The sequence below is a fragment of the Bacillus rossius genome, chromosome 16, assembly GCF_032445375.1.
Source record: "Bacillus rossius redtenbacheri isolate Brsri chromosome 16, Brsri_v3, whole genome shotgun sequence".
In the NCBI taxonomy this organism is placed as follows: Eukaryota; Metazoa; Arthropoda; class Insecta; order Phasmatodea; family Bacillidae; genus Bacillus; species Bacillus rossius.
Genome location: NC_086343.1, coordinates 16685885 through 16706199, shown reverse-complemented (window position 1 = coordinate 16706199; position 20315 = coordinate 16685885). Strand labels below are relative to the sequence as shown.

Below are 20315 nucleotides of genomic sequence, written 5' to 3'. Positions count from 1 at the left end.
TTCAAATGTTGTAAAGATTAAATACAAAAATTTTTTTTATTATAGCTTACCATAATTTTCTGTTTTCTATGTATCAATATATAACAATTTTAACACATTACAAGATGCATTTATATGAATGAGAGTACACGTTTTATTTATTTATTTCTTTGAATTAAAAAAATATAGGTAATTTAAACTTAAAATGTATTGATAGTCAGTCTGTTTCTAATACTGTAGGATACACTGCAATAGCATATTCAAACATGTATCACTAATTTTTATTTTTATTTTTTAATATTTTTAAACTGAGACTGTTAGTTCTTTGATTTACAAGGTAAAGATTTTATTGTAAGCTGTGATAAAACTGAATAAAAAACCTAAAGGCATGTATGTCAAGGCACCATATAATTCGGAAAGTCAAGTTAGCACACCATATAGCACCCAAATGCAACTAAAATCTTGAAATAAATAAAAATTTTAACAAAAATCAACTAACATCACAAAAATGTAACCTGTGAAAAATGAAATATTTTGTTACAAAATATATAAACCAAATGGATGGAGAGATAAAATCACGGATAGTACAATTTTCAAATACAAATGCTTGCGAATTTATTTTCATTGTTTTGAGTAATTTTGTCCTAGACATATATTTATAACCAATATTTATGTAATCAGTAACATTTATTTGATAGTAAAAATTCATTATATATCAGTAACACACACTTTATTGATGCCATGCTTATTAAAAAATACACTATTTTAATAAATAAACTGAATTTATAAGACAAAAAAATTAAAACACTAATCTTCTGATTTAAAAACTAAATTGCTCTAATACTATAGCCACACAATCTTGTCTATATTAATTAATCTTACAATGGTCACACATCATCAAGGACTGGGATCATGATTTATTGAAAATTTTGCACACGTCCAAGGCAATAAAATACATAAATGAGTAATTAGGAAACCACGAAGCTGGCATGCAAGCCCCACCGCACTCACCTGGGGAGTTCTTCAGCTGCTCGTATATCGCTCTGACGATGGCTTCCTCGGACACAAAGTCCCAGAGGCCGTCGCACCCGAGGATCAGAAAGTCTTCGGTCCCGTCCAGCGGCACCGAGACGACGTCTGGTTCGGCCGTCACGTAGGGTTTGTACTCCAGGTCACCTACAGTGTGAATCGTGAAGGCTTTAGGGAAAGCACATACAATCCTGTCAAGCAACACAAAATAAGATAACATTACACAATGACTGCCAATTCCTTTTTTAAATAAATAAAAAAATTACAGCTATATTTTTAATTTTGAGTTACTTTATTAAAAGATTACAAGCTGGAATCTAAGGGAGAAATTGATTACCACACAGCAGTCCATGGTCAACTTTGAAAAGTGCCAAAGTATAATTTTGATGTAACTAATACTGAAGTTGTACCGCAACTGTATTGTTAAGTGTTGGGATAGCAATGTTTAGAAAGGCTAGCTCAATCAATTAACTACATTAACCTATTTATTCTTTAAACTAATTTTCAAAGCTTATCTCTCAAATTAGGTATAACCAGTCCGTTCAACATAATTAATCCCCTACATTCACTTGTCACTCTTGTCACTGGAGCTTGGATCGAAAGTGACTTGATCTATCATTAGTCTGTCTGCGCTGAACATACTACTTCTTCACATTACTCACTCGCAAACTGTGCTGCAACGCTGCTCGGATCTTCCACTCATTGGTCACGAACCATAAGCAGAACAGTTGCGCGCAATACTCACTGGTATTGCCAACGAAAAACACTACTATATACTCTCTCTGCTCATCCGACGACTAGCTCGGATACCTGCAGAATGATTGGCTATGAAATGATACCTTTTCTGCAAATTGGTGTTTTTTGACGTGACGTCTAATAAATCAATGAACGCCGGCTGCACGCACGAAAAAGTGTCCTGTTGCGCTGTGTCCCGTTACACTCATTGTACGCTTGCGCCGCATCTATCTCTCTTCCACTCGATTGAAACCACCATCGATTTGACTTTTTCGAGGCACATTAAACTTGAAACACTCCCATTCGTTTCCTACTTTTCCTATCATCGTCCTATCCTTAACAGAATAACACAGATTGGAAGAAGTTAAATAGCAAACATGTATAAAAGTTATAGTTAAAATAATCTTTTTGTTAAAGTAATAAACATATTTGAATTAATGAGTGCAAATAAAAGTAAATTTATCAATTAAATTGTAGATTTCATTATACTCCTTCTTTGTATCCATATAAAATAGTGATAATTCAATAAAAATGATTCAATTTTATTCATAAAAGTATGGAATCACTTCATCAATGTTTTGTTATGACGTCGTCACGTTAAACTATCGTCCGTAAACCGACTTTACAGACAACCAATTTTTTTTATTTCATGCCTAGGTCACATTTTCTGGCCCCAGGACCAAATGAATTGTCTAGAGAAATGGCGGGATCGGTCAAGTGGTTCCAAAGTAGCCGGCACGTGCTGCATCAGGAGTTGTCGCTCAGCTAGAGTACCTCAAAAAATAAGCAGGTTGTACCTTGTCTTCATCCGGTTGGTAGCTATCACGTCATCATGCATGATTGCCATACTCTCCTCCAGATGACAGGTGTGGTCGGTGGTACTGGATGGTTTTTGGTCGAGGAGAACCAATATCGCAGGGCAGCCTCGACTCCTGGCCACACATGATACCGGCAGACCAGTTAATTCATGAGTGGTGCCCTGAATGCCATCAGAAAAAAAAAATGGATGTGCTGGTCCCAATTTTGTTTATGACCAGCTAGAGCAAGGCGTTTCTTCGGAGTTATGTAGAATTTCTCCATCATGTCAATAGACAGAGCGTATTGACTACCACACCTGCTACGATGGTGGCTGCCTGGTTAGAAGTGGCACAAGCCTCTGACGACTTGCTAATATACTCCATGGCCACCAGAATACACTGGTCACCATCTTTAGTCTTTGGGATTGGTCCAGCAATGCCAATTGCTATCTTCTCAAACAGGTCTCCATTTTGTTTGCCTTTATCTTCCCACGACTTCTGTACTGTGGTTCTTTTCTAGCAGAGCACATTTCACACTGCCTGCACAGTCTCTTTACATCCAAGTCCAACACGTTTGTCTAAAACAACTTTTGATAAGACAAACTATTGCTGCAAGGGGTTGAAAAAAACACCGGATAGAAAACAAAAATATTCATTAACTCCCTTAATATGCACATTATTAAACCAGTTTGAATTGTTTGTACAGATATTATCTAAATCTTTTGTCTGAAACAATTTTTGATACGATTAACCATAATTGCAAGGGGGGGAAGAAACAGGGTTGGAGAACCAAAATTTTTTTTTAACTACCTTAGTAGGCACACAATCGAATCCGTTCAAATTGTTTGTAAATCATATAATTTTTATCCAAAACATTTGTCTGAAACTACGTATTGTTACGACCTATGTGGGGAGAACTGGTTTCGTAAGGGATAGCCCAAATTTTTCCAATCAAGTTTTATTACAGTTTTATTAATTACTAATATTTACATTACTAATAAAAAGTTGCACTTAAAAATGTCCACTCACCAATCACCGACACTTAAAAATGCTTAATTCGGAAGTCACTCAATGTATGTAAAGTTCCGCAGTTCGCACTCCTCACTGGAGCTAGGCTCAACACAGTGGTTCACCCCTTACCACGCGCCTGTCCACACACACACACACTTAGTCTCACGCCACTCAGTCGCACTCTCTCGATCCCGTCACTCCGCATCGCGCCACTCTGGAGGGGTCTCTCACCCTCTTCGCTTATGTCGCACTTTACTCGTTGCTGCTCTCCGAACTCTCAGAACTCGCTCGGAACTGTCGCAGAACTCCCGCGGAGGCCGGCGTCGTTGCTTAAGTACCTGTGGTGCCCTTCTCGAACCGAAGAGCGCAGCTGCTGTGATGAGTTGAGTCAACCCGGGCCGACGCGACGCCCAAAAATCGATAACGGCGACACTTATTCATGCCACTCCACGCAGCGGCCTCTGTAAGCCCGGAATTCCCAGGCTGCTCAAGGTGACAATAGCCTGTATGGTCATATACAAAGAATGGAAAGGCAAAAACTTTCCTCGAGAATTATATGCACAGAAGGAGCACTAAGGAAAACAAAGTAGGTGGCAGGAGAAACAGATAATTGCAGGAGTGCATGAGACAAAGAAATAGTTCAGAAGAGAAAACAATTGTCAAAGAGAAAGATTGATTCGGCTACATTTAAAATTTAGGATTAGGATCTGACTGTGGGCTGGAAAAAAGCAATGAGTAATGGACACTGCTACAGCCAATCACATGCAAATTTCATTCTCACACACCCGATAATTAAATTTTTTTTAACACAATTTCTCGGAACTGCATGCAGTAACTTTGGAAGACAAAGCAGGATTGTGCTCGAGACACCCTGCTAAAGCATTGGAGACTAGGAACTAGCGAGCATGCGGTCTCATCTCGTCGCTCGAACCTATAGCTCTGGACACTGCCAGCTGGCCGTTGACTCTCCACGTCCCCCAGAACAGAACACTGCCGCCCATGCCTTCTATCCGCTGGCGCTCGTCCTGAAACAAACAGTTGGGAGCCCTGCTTCAACCTCGACGCTTTGGGACACCACGAGCATTACGACAGCACAACTGTCCCACTCGAGTCTGTCGCGTTCAGACCAGCCAGGACTTAATAAGCACCACCGCATACTTGGCAACTTTCCAGAATTCAAATAAGGAAGAAATTTGAAAATGGTAATATTAGGCGTAAATAATATGCGGCAGGAACACTAGTGCATTTTTATAACACATATATTTGCTGATTTGTTTGTATTATTCCCAATAGTTAGACATACTCGTAAAAAAATTATTATATTGTAAAAGTGCTTCATGTGTCAGTCAAAATGACACTGCTTTGGTGAAGTTAAAGTTATATTACATTTAAAAAATTGTATTTGTTGAAATATGTGCTATCTTTATGAATAACCAGAGTACACAAAAAATAAAACCATAAAATCTTGCCCCTATTAATGCTACACAAATGCAGTTGCCATTGTGTGCACACTGAAATAAAAGTCAAAAATTGTTTTTGTTTTTCTGGTTTATGAAATTGAAATATGGCATACTCATTTCGCAAACCGGATTACCCGCACCTGATAATCGGGAGTCTACTGTATGTGTGCTGGCAGAATGTTTTAAAGATTGTATTTTATATAGGTTCATGTTTTCAAGTAGTATTTCTGATGATTTACTTGATTTAATTTGATAAAGCCACCAGAAATTATTATTACCTATTTTTTTTGTTTGTTAAGTTTTAATGTATTTTTACTTATTTATTTAGTATTATTTGCTATGACTTTGTGCCAGGAAACGAGATGATACAATAAGTATGTAAATTTTGTCAGCATGAGAATGATGAATCATAGACATTCCTAAGGGAAGTGATCTAATTTTTGAAGAAAGACAATGAAAATGCCCCGATTATATGGATGTAAAATTTTTTCCTGTATTGTAAAGTGGGCTAGGGTTGGCTGATTTTTGAAAATGTGTTTAATAAAACTTGCGTGCAACTGTTTGTGGGGGGGACACGTGACCATCTACCTCCATCGTAATTGGAGGTAGTCAGGTGTCCTGTAGTCGTTGAGTTGTGGTCGGGCAATGGCTCGAAAAATATATATAATGTATGAATATGCAAATTTCACAGCTAAGGTTCGGGCTACGCCAAGATGCACAACTTTTTGGAACTTTTAATTAGAATTTGTTGCCCCCAACGAGGCTAACATGAGTTGTTTCATTGTTGCCTTGTAATGTACCTAGAAATGTTTTGAGACACTTTATTTCAGGAAAACAGTATCAAGGACAACAGTTAATGGAACTGAACAGTATTTTTGATGCCCAGCAAATTATTTCCAGTGTTTACATGTTTTTAACAGTCTGACCATTTACTTGGGAGGTCTGAACTGTTATAGTATGAATACTAAGGAGAAACTATCTTACATAATATCTATAAATACTTTTTTTTCCCAAATAATTTTAATTAATTTCATAGTATCATTATTGATATCTGATAAATAGTTAGACATTTAATAAGTGTTTATTTAACAGTTTCTAACAAACTTAAAAGCTAATATATTTTTCAATCCTAACATGAACAAAGAGCATGTAATTGTGTCATATACACATTTTGGAACTAGACATTTGTGTGTGAATTTTGTCATTTTCGAGGTATCGTTAAAAAAAAAAATCAATAAAAATTTAATCAACCAAAAAGCTTGAGAGGGCTGATATTTTCAGGGTTAAGGGAGAACCAATTTTTTTGAAAATTTACTTATGAATAGCAGGTACAACATGGTTTAGGGAACCGCCACCCGAGAGACAGGGACGGCACGAGCGAAGGCGGGGTACCGACCTCGCGGTCCGGCTTGTGGGGGTTGACGAGGCCGACCGACCGCCCCCGGCGCACCAGCAGGGCCTGGGAGTCGCCCAGCCACGCCACGTGGAGCGCTTTGCCCGGCCCCAGCAGCGCGCACACGGCCGTCGTGCCGCTGTGCAGGTTCTGCAATCCAGCACAGTCATCGCACGTCGCTTTCCCCTTTATTTCCCCATTCCTACGGAGCAATTTCCCTGGCGATTTACACCGGAAATTGCCTCGAAACCCCGGGAAATTGTCTGTAAGCCGGGAAAATCATCTGAAAACAGGACAGTCGTCTGAGAACGGGAAATTTGTCCTGAAAACCAAAAAAAATATTACAACCAGTCAGGAGCGTAGCCAGGGGGGAGGGGGGGGTTAGGGGTTCAAACCACCATCCCCCCTCCCCTTAGCACCAAATCTTTAATTAATTTCTTATTCATCACTCAAACAAATTTCATATTAAAATTAGTAAAAATTTTTCCCATCACAATATTTAAATTTGAGTACCGAAAACTGCTGAAATAGCACTATTTTACACCTTAAAATCCAAATTTTCCCGGGGGAGGACCCCCGGATCCCCCCCGCGCTTTAATACGGGGACGACGACATGCTTCCTAACACTCCCCACACACAAATCCTGGCTACGCCACTGCAACCAGTTACACTTTCACAGAAATGCAAAGGTGGAGTCACGATTGAAAAAAAAAAAAAAATATATATATTAGTACCGTAGAAAATGGGTCGCACAATAGTTTGTGAACCGACCGATTCACAACTCAGCATTGCACAATGGTTTGCATGAGGGAAAGGTCTCGCGTACGGGAGGGAAATGAATGTACTCTGTTTCCGTTTTGGATGGAAGGTGCAAGAACCAATGGTAACACTTTTTTTCCCCACGAGTAAAAAAAAAACTTAGTGTTTATAAGCACCTAATCAGTTGTCACAGAAGAACAATACTTTTTTTAAAATTTAATAACACTAACAACAGATGTTAAATTCAAAGGGTGATTTCACTGGCTAAAATTAACAGATATCAATTCATTGTGAAGCAATTTCACACAGGCGGTGGGTTCAGTCGTGTGCACGGGGCCAGAGCTACGCACTCGCTGTAGTTCTTATTTTATAATTCTGTGAACCCAGCCTTGCACAACTCGGCACTTGGCATCAGGAGCGTATACCGGAATTTAATTTTGTAGGGAGGAAAAAAAAAGAGGGGGGGGGGGGGGGTAGAAAATAGAACCACTTTGCCCACTGTTTGTTTACAATTTTAGACGTAATAGTAACAAGCTTAATCAATTAGTAAATTATTTTAGTAGCACTTGCAGTCAACTCAATTAACTGTGTATCTTTGTTTGTTGGCATTCTAAATGTACCATTATTCTAAATTTACTAATTTTCCGTATTTTTGAATTTATTAATTTTTTTTTTTTTAAATTTTTGTGTTTTGTGTCCTTTGTCTGTGGTGTCTCTTGTGCATTGTGTTTTTTTTTTGTACCGTGCACACCCCCTGTAATCTCTTCTCAGAGTGTTGGTGTGCATGTCACAATTTATAAATAAATAAATAAATAAATAATTTTTATCTGTTGGTGGGAATGATCAGGGGGGGAAGGGGGGGCTGTAACTCACCTCTCTGTTGGACTTCTCCAGGAAGAGGGCGTCGGTGCGGAGGAAGGCGTCCCGGAGAGCGCGCTCCGGGTCGGACGGGTAGAAGTGGCTCTCGGCCAGGAACTGGTGCAGGTGGCTCACGCTGTAGGAGGCAGCGTCGACGCCAGCATGCCCGTCGAACACCGCGAAGTAGCTGGCCGGCCCGCAGCCCTGCGCAGTAGGGACACACGTCCGCACTCCTGTGGCACGGACGCCGATTGCAATTCCTTTGGATGTCTCACTAAACCTGTGCCTCAGAACCAAACGAGCCTGATTCACAATTGGGCAACTTCACAGGAATAAAACAGTTCTCCGTGATTTCAAATCGACCTCCATATGGGTGTGGCTGGCTAGTATGTATGGCTTCCGAAATAAACCACGCAACATGAAAAACGGTGGTGTCTGTTCACGAACAGCATTTAAGAATAAACTGAAGGAGAATGAGTTGTTCCGTATTACGTATTTAGTTTTTTAAAACTGTACTTCAAGAAGAGTGAAAAATGGGCTAAAAACAAGTGTTTTCAGAACGATTTGAAATGACTGTTACAGATTCTTGAAAAAATTCAAGGCCCTTGCATTACACCAGTCCACAGTCTTGAACTTGGAGGAGATACCGCGCTAGAAGCCCCAGCAAGCGTCGCACTTTATCATCTCGACTCACCAAAACCCCTGAATATGCGAGTCCCTTAACGATCGGCCTCATTGTTCCAAGCTGGGTTATTGGATTTTCACGTCACTATGTTTTTTTTGTTGCAATTCCTTTCGATGTCTCACTAAACCTGTGCCTCAGAACCAAACGAGCCTAATTCACAATTGGGCAACTTCACGGGAATAAAACAGTTCTCGGTGATTTCAAATAGATCTCCATATGGGTGTGGCTGGCAAGAAGCAGCTCATTATTAATTTCTTCCAGATGGGGGACATTTACCAATAGCCACAGATACATAACACTGTATCTGGACTTATGCTCGTCTGGTACAACTAAAGCTTTGGACTTGGGCTCTTTAAACTCTCGCTAAATGCTTTAGAAAAATTTTCAACTGGGTTAGGATGTTGTGGTTTGAGAGAAAAAAATATTTTAAGACGTACTATACAGTAAAAAAAGTTGTAAAACTTTGTATAAAGGTTCGTTTGGCTCTGAGGTACAGAAACAGCCACTGAAAATTATTACTTTTTAGAATTATATAGTTTTGCAATAAGCACATCTTTCACATTATCCACTTTTATAAAACGTCAGCCAAAAATTAATAAAAATTTTTATCTGACTAATATTGTCATGGTCCCAAAGCTGCGTAATGCTTGTAACGTTACATATATGGTCCCATAAAAAAATATTTCTTCATAAATAACTAGATTTAATAAAAAAATTCAACATGGCAGATGAAGCCAAGTATGTATGGCTAACACTGGCTCATGCATCACATGCCTCTTCGCCTCTACTCGCAAGACAATGCACTAGAGTGCTGTCTTTCCATCAGTAACGTGCCTCTGTGGAACTAACGAACAAGCTGAAACTACCAACGTTTTCTTGCTTCGTGTTTGTCGCTCCCGGCTATGACTGCGCTCAGATGCCAGGCGACAGGACACATCAGAACTGCATGACGGCTGTGTGGAGTATCATACTTTCCGTGAACACCAACATGTAAATGTTATCACTTTGCTATACAAGTGGGTGAAAATGTGCTCACTCTCCTCATCTCAGCTTGAACGGAACACTTGAGAATCCTGGTTCAGGGCTTTCTTTCTGTTTAACATGAGGCCACAAAGATAGCTAGATTATGTTCGCTATGTATGCTATGTTTGCTGAGCTAGCTGGACAGACATATCAGTCTAGTTCACGATATTGAAGATGCTGTGTGGTTCGAGTGATGACTCCAACGATTATGATATTCTGCTGGCTCTCAAAGCAAGTATAAAAAAAAAGTTAATGAAATTAATTAAAAAAAATTATTTTAAGAATTTCATCATTTTATGAAGCAGCTGTGTGTTAGGACGGAGCCTTATGGATTATTTCAAAATAAATAAAACTCAGTTCAATAACATTTCCTTGAAATAAAATCACAGCATTGTCCAGCCTAGCCTACCTTCTATTGTCTTCCATTGATTTATCTCATAAACACACACACACACACACACACATATATATAAAGAGCCAAAAATGTAGCTACTGCTAAGTTTATGAAATTATAAGAATCAGGATCTTTAATATGCAATCCGCTCAATCATGTCAGTATTATTTGGCTCCTATTGCAAACATTCCAATTTCCTGTTCCAAGCTAGCTCATACAAAAAGATAGCTTATCACGATAGGGTGAGAAAGATAACAGATGGCAAAGTAAAAAATCAGTGGCAACCTGCCGAGAATGAAGCATTTCAGTGTGAGTGTTTTTTCATGTAACAGTGATAACGTTCTCACCAGGAAAAGGTGAATCATTCTGATGCTTGCTTTTAACTTTTAAGCAAGACCTCTCAAATAATACAGAAATTCTATTACCCAGTTCGTGCAAGTTACACGCATGGCAAAGAAATACAAATTGTTAGCCACAGAACAATGTCACATGAAATGAAAAATTGGTGTACAAATACCCGGTGAACCAGTTTCAGAATTTTATCAGGATCTTTTAATAAAGTTTTCTTACGCCTTTTAATATCACAGGGTCATTTTTATACATAAATAAAACTACTAAGTTGATTTACTTTTCACAGGGACATGTCAATTTTTATTTTTATATTATAGAAAGCTATAAAACTTTTCAGGGATAATTTTCACATGATTTAAGTGAATACTTTTCGACTATTTATGTTTAAACAAAATGCAAGGTAGCAATATGCTTCTGTAATTAAATCCCAGTGACTTCCATCACCGTTAATGTTTATTTCTGGAATTTTTCGTAACTTTCATGACTAGTACTTAATGGTTGATCATATGTGTTGAAGTAAGAGCAAATTAAAATTAAACTTATGATTATCTTCCAAGCATAGCCATTTCAATTTCTCATGGATAGTGATAACTGATCATAATGTTTGAAGATGATGTAATGAATACAAGAATTTTGCAATCCCTATACTTTACTGCCCAGATTTTTGTTTGTGTAGGTAGGTACAAGCTGCAATACCGGTAACTTAAGGATGAAAAACTAATGCTTGAACCAGTTTCTTTTTCATGTTTTCCAATCAACAATTTTTCTTGAGTTTACATAATGAATTGATTTTTTAAAAATTTATTTGAATGCATTGGCTGACCAACAAGCATATCGCAAATATGACACCAAGATAATTAACTGTGTTTATGTGGATAAATTCTAATAATTTACTTTCATGAATTTTAAATGGCTATAATCAACAGTTCTGAGAAGTTACAGTGTATCAATTAGAATATATAGTCTCTTTTCAATGTGTAGTATGAGGCTGTTTGAGTTCACCAAGCGACAGTCGTAGATAACATCTTTGTTCATATTCTCCATTATTGTACTAATATTTTACTTATTAGTTGAAACATATAATAGAAGGTCTGCATACAGTAGAATATTGGTGCAAAGATGTCGTTTACTTAACAGGAAAAGGGCAGCCAACCCTGGGAAGTGCCTTGAGGAACTCAAATATCAACAGTACCTGATTCTGATGAATCATCGCCACATCATCCACATGAGTAAGATTTCACCAAAATCACTTTGGTGTGTAAAAAATTAAAGTATGCAAATAATTTAGCCAATAGTACATAGTGATTCACAGAGTTAAGAGCCTCGGAAAAGTCTAGAAGTACGAGTGTGACTGCGTGAGGGTCAACGTCTAATCTTAGGTCTTCTGTGACGTTCAGCTGTGCGGTGGTTGTGCTACGTTATTTCCTAAAACCAGATTGAAAATCAGACAAAAATCATGCTAAGCGGTTGAAGATTCAGGCTGGTGAGCCACTGGTCATGGGTCTGATTCCCCGCCTGGTCGAGGTTTATCAGTCGCGAAAAATTTTCTCTCCATGGGATCGGCACTAAGTGTTCTCTTTTAGGCTCTGGTATCTGAACCACCGCCCTTCATTTTCCCTTTAATTCTCATGATTTTGGTTTGGGCAGAATTTGAGTCCAAGCAACTATGAATTGTGTCCTTAAAATCACAGCTCTACACAATATGTGTTGAAATTTTGCTATGATGCTTAGTTCCAGTTTTTTTTTTTTTCAGTGGTTGAGCAGTAATTTCGTGCTAGTGTGGCGTGCCACTATCCAAGAACTGGCGAGCTTGGGTTGGTCGCCACTGATTCGCCTGTGCTAATCAGGTTCGTGTGAAGACTTCTACAAGAAGGAGGAAAGGCAAGAGGGAACGCCACATCGCTACTTCTAGAAGCGGCAAAAAAAGACAGACCTCGACACCAAAGAGACCGTGGAAGTCTTCGATGACGACGTGTCTGTCCTCCATGCGGCGACGAGAGTTCTTGATGGCGCAGCAGGATATGTGCGACTTGGACGCCGGCTCTGGCAGCGAGTGCAGCCGCCCGTTGTCCTTGTAGCGGAGGCACACCTCGTTGGCCTTCGCCATGACCGCGTGCATCAGTCTCAGGGGCTGGTACACTGCAGCGACACCAACAACACGCCGGGCCGTCTTTCGCTGGTTGCAGATTTATATTAAGTACCTACAGTAGAGTCCCACTAGTACAGACCGGATGGAACCGGACCCTGTCCAGATCAATTTTAAAGTCCGGATTAAACGGAATTAGCCTTAAAATACACATTATACAAGTTTTGGATGGGTAAAACTATAAAAATCTTTTTTTTTCTTCTTCATAAATACATTTTCTACCAGCTCAGTTTTAATACTACTGTATAAGTAGACCTTAGTTTTCAATATATGAACTGATTTAGGATTAACAAACAAAAACTCTATGAGATTACATTAAATTTTTTAAATTTTATTTTTTGAAACCAGTTCGGATAGGCGGGGTTTCCAGATTTATGAATTAATGAATTAAAAAAATTACATATTGGAAGCAATTTTGCATATATGTTACCAAAACTGGGGGGGAAAAAACACAAACTGACAACCAGGCAAACATTTTAATTATGAATATTTGGCGGCAGGGTGCAGTCCATTACAGCTACAATGACTAATTGGATTAGCAACAGCGCCTCGCTACCCCCCCCCCCCCCCCCAATTCCACGGTGCCTCTGGAGGGTTCGGCACGTTCCGAGAGTCCTGCCTGCGTGAAGCGACATTAACTAGAACGCCATTGTTCTGGAAGCTTCGGGTGTCAAGTCGCGACACTTTACTAGAGCGTGAGAACATTCCAGAAGGCGGATGAGGGGGCATAAATCCGGTGACGCCAGCCTCTGAGGCAGTGAAGAGCGATGTGGGCGAAGAGCAATGGGCTTTGTGTGTTGAAGGACGAGTGAGTGGTGCGAGGCAGTGCTAAGAGACAGAGGTGTGAGGTAAGAGACGAGCAGAAGGGAAAGCCACTGTCGAGCCGAGCTCCAGTGGGGAGACTGAACTGTGGGTTAAATGAAAGAATGATTATTTTGCGAACATACATTTTAAGTGTTGTAATTAAATTAATAGTGTATATAGTAGTTAGTAAATAGAACTGTATTTAACTAACTCAGCTACGCTTTTTGAACCTTTTTTCCCACTTCTAGTAATCACTGTCAACTTCAGGCATACAACTAAGTTATGTGCTATAATGCAACCAAGCTAAATTTTTAATGACAAACTGCAAAAATTGTTGCAATTTGAAAACCTTTTCGAATCCACAACAGATAAAATTATATATTGCATATTTTTCAGAAATATAAAAAAAATGTGTTTAATGAATTTTTGTTCTACTGATTCACATAAAAATGTTTTTGGATCAGGGTTTTGCAACAAAATCTTGTACATAAATAATATAACTTCTAAAATAATGCTATTCAAATCATTGGTGCCCAAAACAAATTAACACAAGTCTCCATCTTCTTATCATTCATGGTTGCAGTGTGCATTTTAATGGACATTTACTGTCTCATCCCAATGCACAATATCTGCTATTAGCTCTTATGCCAGATAAACACTAAATATTTGAACACAACTTTATAGTGTTAAAAAAAAGAAAAAGGTATAAATATATTTAAAAGAAAAAAAATTGGAAATAATTTTTTTTTGTTTATTCTCATCTGATAACATTCAATTTTTATTTTGATAAAACGTAACTGTTCACTCCATCTTATTTTCAACAGGTTTTGCCATAATTTTTTTAAATTTGATTTAATATTAAAAATTTAGGCTCTGTTTGACCATAGTACATAATTAATGGAATGTCTTATTAGGTAACAGTGACAGCTACAAAAAGTTTATCCAGTGAAATAATAATTGGTGTATAGATATTGATATTTCTTTCAGAATGTAAACTGTAAAGTTCCTTGAAAATACAAAGTGATTTAATGTTTACGCTTCCATCCTTTCACTGAACATGGATAATATTATTATAATTTACAAGTTACATTCATTCAGAACTATCATTAAGTAACCTTTTGAATGAAGATGCTGAATGCTCTAGACTGTTAATTTAATAATGACTAAAATTTAATACCATCATTTATTTAATTTTCTTTACAAGCAAATAAATTTGTGCCCCCTCCAAAAATACTCTCATTTTTTCTCTTCACAGGCAATAAAATACAGACCTACACTTTAACTGGATTACTACAAAACAGAATCAAGTACATGCTCACATACCGTTTTCATGTGCAACAAAACCGCAATCAGCTGGATTTTTGGCACATGCCACTTTAACTTCATCAACAACAATTTTTATCAAAGGCGTCACCAAAGAAGGAGGGCATTTCCTGAAACACAAAAACATAATCCTTGCAGTTACGTATATCACATTTTAAATGCAGCAATTAACTGCTGTTTCTGTCAAGTTTATACATCTGAGCAAATACAGTAAAGGCCCTTTTAAACCGACCTGTTCAGAACCTCTGCCATGCGGGATTCTGAACGTCAATATAGTTTTAACTGGAATACTAAAGAAAAATTAAATATGCAATACTAAAATATTTAAAACAAATGTTAATAAGCTTCTCTATGGTTAGAATAAAATACAGATGAGTGTTATTGTTTAAAAATGTATTTCTCCGACTCACACCTGACTGGTTTTTTTGTTAAATCTAACTCTTAAAAACTGTGTGTGAAACCACGGGGTGCAGCTATGTGTACATAAATATGTGTAACAGCCAGTGCATTGGACACAACAGCAACACACCGCTACACATGGCTACAAATTCATCAACAAATGCCAGAATCCACCATTTAAAAAAAAAAAAAAAAAATAAATGGTTGTGCCTGATTGCAGAATATTCCAAACTGAAGAAAGCCAGAAAAAAAAATTGCTAACTGTACAAATAAAATATAATAATTTTCAATAAAATTTAAATTTTATGCAGTTACTTATATTTTTGTAATTTTGTATACTATACATCATTTTCATTGTATGGAAAAACTTTACCAATATCTTTGTGCAAACTTGTATGCTCAAAAAATATCTAATGGATGAAACAAGCTAAAAAAAAAAATTCTGAGTTTGACAAAACAACTTATAGCCCCATATGTCTTAAGGCTCGATCAGTAGTTGTTTTTAAAGAATATTTCTGAAATTTTAACTCAATTCCTCCCTTACATTTGTGGTTCTGTCACAAATATTTTCAACAGCTAAGCTATTCACTCAGTGTAATTGTCATCACTTGTACAAGACTTTTGACACCCATGGTGTTACACTGAGCCAATTTCTGTACAAAATATTTGTGGCAGAACAAAAAATGCAAGAAAGGAATAGAGTTATAAAATTTTAGAAACTAGTTCTTAAATAAAAGTATTGACATAAAATAAATTTAAAAAAAATCAAAATGGCGTGTGGGACAAACGTAAAATAATACTATGGTGGTGTAATGGCCAAGCAAAAAATTGACATACAAACAGATATCAGAAGACCTATATTTACTTATTCATAGTAAGTAAGAAACATATATGGTTTTCTCACGGTACTAATTTGCTTTCGTCCATCGTCACTTCACCACTTCCCTCTTCGTATCTCGCTTGAAGCATGCTGAGAGCCAAAGGTTTGTCTCTCGGGTCAGGCAGAGGGCTCCACCACCAAACACCAACCTCCTCGCTGATATATTGCATATTTTTCAGAAATATAAAAAAAAATTTACCAACAATTTTTTTTACTACTGATTCACATTTTTTTTTAAATCAGGGTTTGGTACAAAATCTTGTACAAAAATAATATAACTTCTAAAATAATGTTATTGGTGCCCAAAACAAATTAACAAAAGTCTTCATCTTCTTATATATATCACATTTTCTTGTTAATTGAACTTGAAACATTGTTTTGTCTGTCACTGCATGTTATGCAAGATTTTTTCTAATTTTTATGTTATTCGGTACATACCTACATCTGCACTTATAGGATAACATCGTAACCATAACTATTTCAAGTCGGGAAGGGGGGGAGGGAATACATTAATTTACAAACTGAAGGAAATTCAGGAATAAAAGATTTTGGAAATTATTAGGATATGAAAATGGTATTGGGAGTGCAACTATGATGTCATACACTAATGTTTGTATTCCGCAGTTCGCCACATTCCTGTGGTCGCGAGTAAGTTGGCACCCCCCCCTCCCCCCCATTACCGGTAAGAGTTGGCAAACATTGTGTTTCCGATAAATGGTTGATAGAGACCATCGTCATTGGATATTTTTTTTATAATCAATCTTAAATTTGCACAAACTAAAACTGCTACAAAAAAAAATTTGTAAATTTCCCTGTGTTTGCCAGGTTTTGAATACCTACACCTTAACAATTCCTGGAAATTTCTCCATTTTCCAGATTTTCCCTGTCTGCAGGAAACCTGCAAATGTACCTACAGTAGTGGTGCACAACTTCTCCACTGCAGAACAAAAGCCTCCCTTCAAGACTCAAGCCAACATCGCTAAAGTCGTCAAGTCCTTGGTGGTTGCGATCACTAATGTGTCTGCTAATTTTACGAGCTTTGGTGGTTACATTTCTACAACTCAATCACTCATATCTGAGAGCATCAAGTCAGTAGCCTACACAATTGATTCGAAAGACCACTGTAGTTTCAGAGGGGCCAATGGGTTGAGACTCTGTAAATAAGTGTGTAATGTAAAACCTTCAATTTGTTTCTTTTACCCAAAATCGAACCATATTTCCTCATTAACTCCAAATGTTACTATCCCACCGGAAGTCACCTCGTATAACATTATCAAAATGCGGAATTACAATAGCACGTCACCTCCATCCATCAACGCCACGCATCTGGCCAAGCAATTTACAACCTAGGTACTTCATTCATCCGTCAGAATAGTTTCCCAAATAAGTGCGGCCAAGAAACCATATTTTTCTCTCAGAGATTTATATAGATGTTGTTGCTATTTAAGTCATTTTTATATAGGTATTTTATTACTATTTTCTCTCAAATATTCAGTCTCGTGATTAAATTGTTTGAACACTAGCTTTACGAACTGCAATGTTACTATACAAACCATATGAATGACCTACAGAAACACCACAGGCCTGAACTCTGGGAACAATTGACTGCTGCGGTCAAAACCATAGATATAATCAATCTGTCCATCCGTCATAAGTTAGAGCTTGCCAAGCTTTCAACGGATGGACGAATAGAATTTTTCAGGCCATCCGATTGGCTGAAGGTCACATGACCAATGGATGGATGTGACAGGCTATTGTAATTCCGCCTTAAGCATATTGTATGTTTACATTTGACGGCATTGTGGTTATAGTGAGTCATCTGATTGCATCAGAGTTGCAGCAAGTATTTTCCCACTAAAACAGCTGCAGCACGGCTGCTAAACAAGCTGCATTAAGCACTACTGCAGTGCTTCTGCTGTTGAAGGCATGCAATATGATTTACTACTTGAAATGAAAGTGAATCGAGAAGTGTCATTTTAATTTTTTAATTGTAGGTGTATTTAAAGTTAATACAACGATAAATCATCACTATTGTCTATGAGATTACTGGAAGACGATCGTCACGTTTTCTGAAAAGTAACTTTCCGTAATGCGTCAATGTCTTGTATCTACAGGATGGCCGTGAATACGTTTCCGAAAATTGTCTAAAACGCAAAAATAACTCTTTTCAAATAAATAAACAAGCCAGTTTGAAATTGTCACCAGCAAATATTCTCATTATCAACTTACTTTTGAGACAGATATTGCAAAGTCCAATCGACAACTTCCCCTGTCACCTCTGACTCACGAATATAATAACCTGCGACTTTTACAGGAAGTTGATCGTAAGGTTCAATACTGGCTGCAAAATCTTCAAAAAACTTTTTGTAAACATGTAGATAATCTTTAGCGTCTGCCATTGCCTTCAAAACCAGTAAAAATTTAGTTACACAACTTAATAACCATAATTAGTCACGTTAACAACAAAACACAATGAATCACAACACACAAACCATAGGCCTATTATACAAATACAAACAATTCAGCCTCTGGTCAGTTAAAAATATATACGTGAAAATGTATGAAATAGTTAGAAACAGTTATATTACTCTTCACTAACTATATTTATAGAACAATAAATAAGTAGTAAAAAAATCAAATCAACAGTCACAAAAAATAAAATCCTGCAATACGTTGACTTTTGGGTCAACTATAAATGCAAAAGCAAATTTTTAAAATCAATGCTAATCTAAGTACCTATCTAGCTGGCTATTATGGTTGATAGAATCTCTTACCAAGGCTGACCGGGTTCCAGTAATCTGTGAACTTGAAACCGGATTTTAAGCAAAAAGGACACCGAGAAGATTTTGTTGTGAGCCTGTGGGTTTTTTCAGGATAGTCCCTGAGTAGTAAGTAACGTCCAGTTCCTAGTACTGTCTGCCACTGTTGGAGTGCATCCTAAGACATCAATGCCAGCCACCGCCAGTATTGTGTTTAAAGATGTAGTTTTAAAACTTCAACCAGCAAGATGGACGGCGTCATATATTTCAATGTAATTGATATGTTCTTTTACGCCAACCAGATATAACTGGCAGCATTTGAGATCTAAGTTAGCCATACTGTTGACCGACGACTTCTGCGGTCTTGTAACCCTTGCTCCGGGCCTGTGTGGTCAGATCTAATCTCGCAGACCCTATCATGTCTTGCCTTAACTCATTAGTAAATTACATAGTTCTTTAAAAGTTGTTTTTAAACTATTTCTTATTCTTGAAACTCAATGGGCATCTCACTTTGTGTTTTTTAAAGTGGGGGCCTAACATTCCTTCCTTAGTTCTTCATCCTGCACCATAGTGTACACAGCCAGGCAAAATGCTTACTGGATCGACGAGTGTTTTCAAGTAATTGACCAACACACGGAAGTGTGCAGGCCACAGCAGTAAAGCCAGATCCCCACCCTACCAATACCAGTTCCTGATGACAGAATGCACTCTCCCAGCTTGCATGCCCAAGTCAAGGGAACAACTATGTAAAATGTGTTGTGTATAAGAGTGCCATAAAAATGACCCCATAGAAAGTGGTCATCTGTAATTAGTCATTCAATACTAAGCCTTATCAAACCCCCCTCAGTATTACAGAGAGAAAGTGAGACACAAAACATGTGTGCTGGCCCCCTCCAGGCATCTTGGTTGGCTCCATGGCTAGCCTCTCGGTTGGTCTGAAATAATTAATTGTCTCTCTTCGCGTAGGGAATTTTTCGTTTTACATACATCTTTGCGTGTTGTGCCCAGGTCTACAGTTGTGGATGTTTGCCATTAGGCAACATTGACATTTCGCCCGCACCGCGCCCTCATGTAAAGCGATACCTTATGTGCCAAAGACATATTTTTGTTAAGACGGCCTGAGGATTTCGGGGCTTGCTCTCTTACCGTCCATGAGGTGTTCATTTTAATTTATGGCTATACACTGGTAGTTATTCCGAGTTCTACGTAATTGTTGTACCATGCTGGAGTGGTTTTTGTTTGTCTATTATGTTAGGGTTACAGTCATGTCTTTAGGGTCTTTGTTTATTCATATGTTGCATTTCTACAAAGACCTCCGCAGTGTGCCAGCTTATATTAGTATTCTGGTATGTCTAGTTCCGTGTAGTCACACTGCCATGTTAAGTTTATGGTATGGAAACTAGTACCCTGTTATGTTTAATTTCCACGAAGTTACACAGTACTTGTGCAGAGAACATTCCTGTGTCTAGGAGCACTTGGACTGTATTTGTGATAAGGGCTTGGGCCCTTAAGAATGGTAGAACGTTTCAC

The 20315-nt window shown here is 37.9% G+C and overlaps 1 protein-coding gene across 1 annotated transcript in view; it reads right to left on the bottom strand.

The window, feature by feature from the left end:
- Positions 1-18533, bottom strand: part of LOC134540210 (uncharacterized) — a 175800-nt gene extending 157267 nt beyond the window's left edge. The window contains exons 1-7 of the mRNA XM_063382799.1: positions 18256-18533; positions 14748-14857; positions 12408-12613; positions 8037-8225; positions 6408-6554; positions 4483-4576; positions 991-1155 (exon numbers count right to left, since the gene is read on the bottom strand). Of these exons, the coding sequence (XP_063238869.1) occupies positions 991-1155; positions 4483-4576; positions 6408-6554; positions 8037-8225; positions 12408-12613; positions 14748-14857; positions 18256-18425 (1081 nt within the window). The 5' untranslated portion in view covers positions 18426-18533. The remainder of the gene's footprint in view (positions 1-990; positions 1156-4482; positions 4577-6407; positions 6555-8036; positions 8226-12407; positions 12614-14747; positions 14858-18255) is intronic.
- Between the last annotated feature and the right edge of the window lie 1782 nt (positions 18534-20315).